The sequence below is a fragment of the Triticum aestivum genome, chromosome 1A, assembly GCF_018294505.1.
Source record: "Triticum aestivum cultivar Chinese Spring chromosome 1A, IWGSC CS RefSeq v2.1, whole genome shotgun sequence".
Taxonomy (NCBI): Eukaryota; Viridiplantae; Streptophyta; class Magnoliopsida; order Poales; family Poaceae; genus Triticum; species Triticum aestivum.
Window position 1 is genome coordinate 516,802,118 of NC_057794.1, and position 7,937 is coordinate 516,810,054.

Below are 7,937 nucleotides of genomic sequence, written 5' to 3' on the forward strand. Positions count from 1 at the left end.
ATTAAAATCAGATTAATAGTAAGACAAAATCTACTAATTGTGCTCTAACAAAGATTCACTAGTTGTGATTTGTCGGTTAGGCTGCCTGTAGTGGGTAACATCATAAGTTAGTATCATGCATATGATATTAGTGTATGATACCCAATCATCTCTTTCTTTATTTAATTTTATGTCACCTTATTAAAATTGACTAATTGACATGCATGATACTAGCTATAATACTCTCATTATGGGCAACCTTATAAAGATCACTACATCAATGATTATATGTTGATCCCGGCTTTATTTTGCATATATAATTTGTTTTTCAATTGGCAGGCTTTTTAACAATGTGAAAGCCGAGGACCAGTTCTTCCTTCGCCTACCTGAAACAATGATAAAAGCGGAAAAAATTGCGGTCCTCGGGCGTGGAAGTTGGCGGAGGCATGCAAGCCCTGCAGAGTCCTTAAGTGACAAGCTTCTGGCATTGCACGAGTTAAAAGGTGTCTTCATATCTGGTAGATCTTGCTTTGCAGTCCTCTTCTCAAGTGTCCTTGGACAAGTGCAGCTAGCCGCACTCATTGCTTGCATTGTTATGTCTTCATTGCGTCTGAAAAGGCAAGATTATGTGGATCAACAGAATCAAGGGAACTATGATCATAAGAACATTAGGTGGTCTCTGAACATCTTCTATGCATTAGTGCTCAGCCAATGCATTCTCTATTTCCTAACTGGGATACTGGCAAACCCGTTGAAACGGATAACTCTAGTCTGTATGAAGTACAAGCTAGACATCTGGGGGTTTCTAGCTCTTTCTCGCTATCTACAGGCATGCGTTCTGAAATGCATCAATGGTGATCTTCGTGAAGCAGTCAACATGGACTTGGTTTCCTTTGCAAAGCAGCTACTGAACTCTGACCCACTGGACGACCAGCTGCTGGGAATTCGTATTCTTGACCACCTCCTCAGAAGCAGGGAACATGAAGATGAATGCTACAAAGAAAAGGTGCTCACCAAGATTCGATCTTCTCTTGATACCGTCGAGAAAGCAGTATACATGATGGGCTTGGACAGAGAGGTGGAACAAGACACCAGAGGGCATGCTGCGCGCATACTGCTGGAGCTCGCACCTGGCCTTCAAGTCGAGAACTTTCCTGGTATTTTTCAATCTATTTCTTCACTGCTTAGCGCACGCAGGACCAAGACCAGTGGAAGTTCCAGCAATTCAACCTGTGCAAGCAAAGAGCTCAAATTGCTTGGTGTGGATATTCTCGACAACCTCCTGACTAATCCAGAAAACTGTGCGGAGGTGAAGAATGCCAAGAACCTGCTCTCCAAGATCATACACATTACAAGCTGCCAAGATGAAAAGCTAGATTTTGATATTGATAAAAAGATAGTCGAAAACTCACTAGAAGTCTTGCGCAAGCTTGTGAGCACAGCTGGTGAGACCGGCGAGGAGCTCAGGTGCCAAGTGTCCAGTAATATGTACACCATAAGGAATATTGGCAAGTTCTTCATAGATCATCCTGAAAGCGAACCACAGATGCTTGCTCAAGCAGCAGACATCCTTGCATGCCTAGCTTCAAATGACACTGCCAGAAAGGAGATAGAAAGGTCACACCTAATCATCCGGAAACTCATCGGTCTCCTAGCTGAAGAAATTGATGACGTCCAAGAAAGCTCCATGAGAGTGTTGGCAGCCGAAGCGTTGGTATTGCTCACTGCTCCTACCAAAGAAAACGGCGAGCTCAGTATAGTGAGTGAAAGGAGCATCAAGCCAGTATTGTCAGAAACTAAGCTTGAAGGCATGCAGCGAATTGTCTCGCTGCTCTCTGATGAGTCTGCAGAGCATAGAATTATGGTGGCAAAATTCCTGCAGAATCTGCGGAGTTACCGGGGAGCAGAATATGGTGATCAGCTGGAGATAATCAACAAAGCTCTACCAAAGGTAACTGCTAAGCAGCACCTATCCTGATTCAAATCTTGGAACAGAAAATTAACTTTTATCTATTTTGCACTCATATGCGAAAAATAAAAAAGGTTGGCTTTGGTTATCTTACACTTCCTTCTGCTGAAGCATATACTCCCTCCATCCCATAATATAAGAGCGTTTTTTACACTAATGTAGTGCCAAAAATGCTCTTATATTATGGGACAGAGGAGTAGTTTTTATTTATCTTCATTTGACATATTATCAGGGGCGGCGCTAGGGGTATTCTTGGGTCTTCATGTGAATACCCATGATGTTTACAAAACAGTGTTGATTTTGGCAAAATAGTGACAATTTTCGAAAAACAGCAATGATTTTGGCAAAATGAATACACATGAATACCCGGTTGCAAATTCCTGGAGCCGCCCGTGCATATTATGCTTGAAATGGTGCATATACATATATATCACCCTTGCATGATAAATCCATATTTTATTTTAAACTCACTGGTATACATTTGATTTTTGGGGATGACAAGTATATGAATGCTGTCACAGGTATTGGAAGCAATCAAGATTGCATCGGATAAAATAGAAGCGATAGGTTGTGCTGATGAACCTTCTGGTCATGTAAGAAAACAGAGTTCTCCATCTTCCCTGTTTAACATAGTAAATTCATAGGGCCTGTTATTCCGATTCAACTAGTTTTCCTTTGAAATTTATATTTTGTTGGAATAATATTATCCTTATATGCGCTGTATACACAGGAGATAGAGGCGCTGATAACTGAACAAGGCAAGCTGCTGGAGAGCTTTATTGGCCTGTGCATGCAAATTTGCATCAGCGGGAATGCAAAGCAGTTCACCGATGCGCTGAGGAGTGCTGAGATTACAGACGATATGTTCGTCCAGATGCTTACAAAGATACTGGAAGTGTACAAGTCTCCAACTTCCGATACTCCAGGCATAAGAAGGGTGGTGATTCAACAAATGAACTGGATGATGGATGAGGACCAAGAGTACATCAACATTTTCCTGAAGCATGAAATGGAAAATGCACTGAAAGAAGTAGTAGAGACGGCATTGAAGCTTGAGAACTATTGGTTCTTTCGTTTTGACGTCAAAGCTTTTGAGCATGAGGAATCCATTTATTCTCTTCTCAGCATTTCGCCACTACTGCAGGCAGGTGGTTCGGGCTTGTAGTTGGATCAGCAAACATCTATCCCAAGTACGTACTCTCTTCCATCTCATGTAAAACATATGCTAATTTGCCGATGAGATTTATAATGCCTTTCAAAGAAGCTATTTCGAGACTCATAAACCCGCAGCTATGGAAATTTAATTCAAATTTCTCAAGAATAAACATAACTTAGGCTTATGGCAGCCAGCCCAAAACAACATAATTTTGCTTTGGAAATAATCTAAGGTTAAGGCAGTCCTAGTATTAAAGTCATGTGTCCCACTTTTCTCAAGTGCTGGCATGATCTAACTTGGATTTTGTTGCATGTTCTCTGCAGGGCACAATCGTGAGAACACACCTACTATAATTGCCTACCTTCCTGCTCAAGCCATCTGCCTAAAGCAAATTTGCTTCGGGTTTCAGTATTCGTGTGTTGAATTCAGCTTCCCAGTTTGTTTAATTTAGCCAACTTATAATAATGCTCTCGGAGACATACCTTACCGTGTGTCAACAAGGACTACTATGCAAATTAGACGGTTTGTCTATAACTAGCAAAAATGCCCGTGCGTTGCAACGGGTACAAAATAAATACATGTGTGTGCTTTGAAATTTGAAGAAAAAAACCACTTTGCATACATGGCATGATTGCAACTCAGATCTGAATGAAATTTTCCATGTATATGAAATAGCAAAGTTTAACACACTGCCCAGTGATGTACCAGTGTCAAGTTTTGTCTTTCGTAAATCAGGAACAGGTCTTGTATCTCTTGTGATGTGATTCGTCCCTATGTCAGAAGATAGTTAGAAATCAAAACAGGGTGTGGAAAGAAACATGTAAAAGAGTGCTATAGTGACTATTGTTGGCAACAGGGAGGTAGTTATAGACACAGTAAAATATGTTGGCATGGCCTATGATTTTTGCTTGGAGAAAATAACTACAGAAAAGAGCACAAATACGTAAGTAATTTGGTATGATGGCCCAACTAATATATATGTTGCTCTAATAAATTGGTTAGACATTGGCTAAAAGCCAAATAATCCCTTTTTCACTACAGACAACAGCTAGAGCAAGGGATTGATGTATCAGGTAAAGTAAACTGCCAAATCCCTCTTTACTATTGGATATTCTTCAGAAAACATAGTCCTGCATGTATATATTGAGCAAAATGAATGAAGAAAAGGGAACATATTCACTCATGGTAAAAGTAATTGCACTCTGACAACTAAGAGAATAAGTTAGAGCAGGGGAGATTGCTCTTTCTAAGCTATAATAGCATGCAAAAAATGGGCCCTTTATGAAGATGAAGGTAGACCATCAAGTTGCAGTAAGTGAAGTGCTGGACAGTGATATACAGTATGGTTGTTTTGTAATGTGTCCCCTCGTATTTAAATATGCGATGTGATGCTACAGTAGACAGTAAACAAACAAAAAATGGCCGTCATACATGATTGTTAGAAAGAGGCCTCACATTTGATCGATATCATGATTGTTGCGCCATGATACACCATTTTCAATCTTGCAAAACCGATCGGCCTTATTCATGTCAGACCTGCACAAAGGTTATAGGCGTCTCAGATTCTATTGAATTCACTACTGGTTTAATTCTCAAAATTTGGTCTCAACAAATAGAAAAGGTAAGTAAGTATTAGCATAATGAAATGTAATTAATGTCACTTAAAAACCAAAATAGTCCACCCAAATGCAGTTATAAAAATTCTAGAACGAGAAAGAAAGAGCCTGTGCATTGCAATAATGGGGATAATACTTATTTCTCTCCCTCCATATCTCCTTCGGGTGTTGATGCTCTCGATCTACTTGAGCAAGCGCATAGTGTTAGAGCTTGATGCTCCTCTAGAGGGCAGCACTCATATTGCTGTACATCAATCAGTGTAAATAATTAAGGAGCAACATCATATAAATTCAACGCAAATGTTGCAGGCATATGAAAAAGAATGTTTGTACTACAGAAAGATCATGGGCAGACGAAAGACCACAAATTTGAATACATATCACTTGTTCCCCTCTTCATGATCATTGAAATTAGATGAATTTGTAACCTTTTTGTTTCTCTAGTGAACATGAAACAGGGACAACAATTCAGAAACAATAAACCCAAACAGAGGCTCTATGAACTGATTTTCTTTCAAGGGGATACATACCCCTGTCATCGTCATGTCCTCTGCAGATCGAGCATGCCGCCCCGACGGTAGACGTGGAGCCCCGTGATCGCCGCCTAGCGCCTGCGCTCCCCCGTCTGCTGACTCCACGCCGTCCTAGCTCCATTGGAGCCAGCCCAGCCTTTCTTCGCTCGTTCCGTTCCCTTTCCTTCGTTCCTTTCATGTCCCCCATCTGCACATCTGCAAGCTAGCCTTTGCTTATTGATTCTGAGACAACTCCTTGATAATGAGGACATTGAAAGGCCTATATAAATTCTGCAAGCTAGCCAGTGCCGGACAGCGGCACAACGACGATCTGCTTCATGGTGATGAAAGAGGGTGAAGAACACCACCGCAAGGAGGCCAGCCGCTTGGGTGGGAATCGATAGCAGGGTGGCGGCGATGTTCGCCGCGGGAGCCAGGCGGACGGTTTCAACAGGTGCCACTGCCAATGTAATTAGAACACTTGTAGTCTTTCAGTGAGCAAAGTGCAGATTACATGAAGTAAGCTGGATGGCAATTATATGCTTCGTGTATGGGCAGAATACAACCATCGGCTATAGTAGAGGGAGAAGACTGGATGCGACATAAATCTCTCACCTCTTGAAATATGTGAACTGGAGTATTTCTCAACAATCCCTTGGATCTGCTCCGGAGTGAATATTGATGCACTGGTATCGAAATCAGCACTCTCCAACTGCCTCTGCAACTGCATTGACAATAAAGTCGAGATAAGCATTACGCATTGCTTCTTCTGCTCATAAACACTTAGCAAAAGTTTAGTTGTGTATGTTTCAGTGAGAGAGGGCAAGCATAGAGTACATACAGTCTCAAGTATGACAGATTGGCTCTCGGAATTGTGTTTTCTAATTTGAACTAACATCTCCAGTTTCTGTAACAGCAATCAAAACGATGTAATTAGCATCTTCAATACAGTTAAGTTTGATACTTTGAAAGAGGCACTATAAAAACATTTTTGCTTCACCTGTTGTTGTAATTCCCGTTGAGTGTGCATTTTCTCGGCAAATTCTAGAGGCTCAAGCTCGGCTTCATCAATAGCCATCTCTTCTCTATCAAATTAAATAGAAAAAAAATCAGAGCATGGCTTTTAGACAACAGTTCAAGTCAACTCTGTAAACCACAAAGTATTATTGCTAGAGAGCAGGTAATTGTGGCTGTATATTCATTTTACTTGTTCAGTTCTATGGCTGGCACATTAACTGACACAGCTCTTTTCCTTGAAAATATAAATAAATAAAAGAGCACACCACTACACATATCAGCGTGGACTATATTCAAACATGTATAGCAAGAATGAGCTAGCTACAAATGGCCGTGCACCTGAGTCTTTTTAGCAAACACATGGCGTGCACCTCGCGGGTTGGTGGTTGAAGTCAATGGGGGCAGAGCAGCACTGAACTGCACGCAGCCTGGGCAACGACCATCGAACTGCTCCGTCGATCTGTGCGTGATGGGAGGAGCAGGTGCTCCGGCCAGGTGAAGAAGAGCGTCGGGGAGGAAAGGAACCAGCTCCCGTCGGCTCACCTGTGATTGAGAGGCGAGGCAGGCGGTTTGGAACTGTCTTTGCCGTCGCCGGAGCACTGGACATCGGCCAAGAGAGGAGGGAAGGTGAGTAGCGTCACTGGAAAAGGAACACGCCGGGGCTGGGCTGGTGGTGGAGGACGACGGCGTCGGGTCGTGGCGAGAGAGAGGGATTGGGGGAAGGTGCGGCGCCGGCATCAAGTGTCGCTGGTGGTGGAAAGCCGCAGGGGTGGGGAAGGCGCACGGCGGAGGGGCGTTGGCGGTGCGCGGCGGCGTGTCGGGGGCCGGCGGCGCGCGATAGCATGGAGATGCGCTGGAGATGGAGATGGAGGGCAAGGTCGTTGTGCAGTTTTTTTTCTTTTCTCTGGTCAGTGCCGGTTCGATTCGATTGACTTATTAGGGGGACTGCGGGTTGGATACCTTAAACACCAGGGAGCTTTGTGTAAAAACGCCACGACGGTGAACCCGGAGACTCAGGCCCTGTTTGGTTCCAACTTATAAGTCTCAAGTCCCTAATAAGTCCTTACCTGTTTGGTTCCTGAGACTTATAAGCCCCTATAAGACCATATTACAACTATAAGTCCCTATAAGTCCGTTCTTGAGAGTATTATTTCATAAGTCTCAAATGCCCACTTTAAGTCCCTATAAGTCCCTCCTGTTTGGTTTAGATGGAACTTATAGGGATTTTTTTAAGTCCCTAAACCAATAAATCCCTGGAAACAAACACTCTCTCAATCCGTGCTTTATTATTTACTAGGAAAATTGCCCGTGCGTTGCAACTGGAGAAATCCAAAAAATAATGTGATACAGAACCGGCTTTGTGGTATCGTTTAGTGCTTTTATGGAAGGCCACCATCGAGATGGGCCCTTGCTAAGGAGGAGCTTAACTTGGGCAAGCAGAGATTACAGTTGAGAAGGGCGACCCCGAGGGAGGTCAATGGCACGGTTGCAAGCAGTGGCAACAAAGTTGTTCAGCTAATCATCAACCCAGGCAACAGCGTGCTCAAAATTTTCAAGACTACTATTTTTGTACCGAGTGAATTTATATGTATCATAGTGAGCAATAATAAAGTTCAAGAATATATATAATACTGACAAAATAACAAACATACAACGTCCAAAAGATACATTGGTACCTGACAAAGTGA

At 42.6% G+C, this 7,937-nt stretch overlaps 1 protein-coding gene across 24 annotated transcripts; it reads right to left on the minus strand.

Annotated features, from left to right (window-relative positions):
• Positions 1-207: 207 nt before the first annotated feature.
• On the minus strand, positions 208-7,349 carry LOC123061775 (uncharacterized). 24 transcript variants are annotated; one of them, XR_006429311.1, is made up of 11 exons: positions 6,589-7,258; positions 6,233-6,317; positions 6,074-6,139; positions 5,848-5,956; positions 5,601-5,692; positions 5,251-5,448; positions 4,560-5,160; positions 3,810-3,875; positions 1,392-1,709; positions 994-1,306; positions 208-589 (listed from the first exon to the last, which is right to left on the minus strand). XR_006429311.1 is itself a non-coding variant. In XM_044485035.1 (9 exons), exons 1-6 carry the CDS (start codon positions 6,854-6,856, stop codon positions 5,132-5,134), a joined length of 723 nt encoding a protein of 240 aa, XP_044340970.1. In that variant the 5' UTR covers positions 6,857-7,263; the 3' UTR covers positions 208-589; positions 994-1,306; positions 1,392-1,703; positions 4,560-5,131. The 24 variants fall into 24 exon arrangements, 4 of the variants coding, with proteins under 4 accessions (XP_044340970.1, XP_044340980.1, XP_044340993.1 ...); XR_006429318.1 differs by lacking the exon at positions 5,601-5,692 and having other exon boundaries at positions 1,392-1,703; positions 4,560-4,640; positions 4,857-5,160; positions 6,589-7,165; XR_006429317.1 differs by lacking the exon at positions 5,601-5,692 and having other exon boundaries at positions 4,560-4,640; positions 4,857-5,160; positions 6,589-7,165.
• Positions 7,350-7,937: the final 588 nt, after the last annotated feature.

Coding starts and splice junctions, on each gene's coding strand:
- LOC123061775 (XM_044485035.1), bottom strand. CDS start 6,856: ATGTCCAGTGCTCCGGCGACGGCAAAGACAGTTCCAAACCGCCTGCCT. Junction 6,318..6,620: donor TTCAACCACCAACCCGCGAG/GTGCACGCCATG, acceptor TTAATTTGATAG/AGAAGAGATGGCTATTGATG. Junction 5,957..6,073: donor AATCTGTCATACTTGAGACT/GTATGTACTCTA, acceptor TTGTCAATGCAG/TTGCAGAGGCAGTTGGAGAG.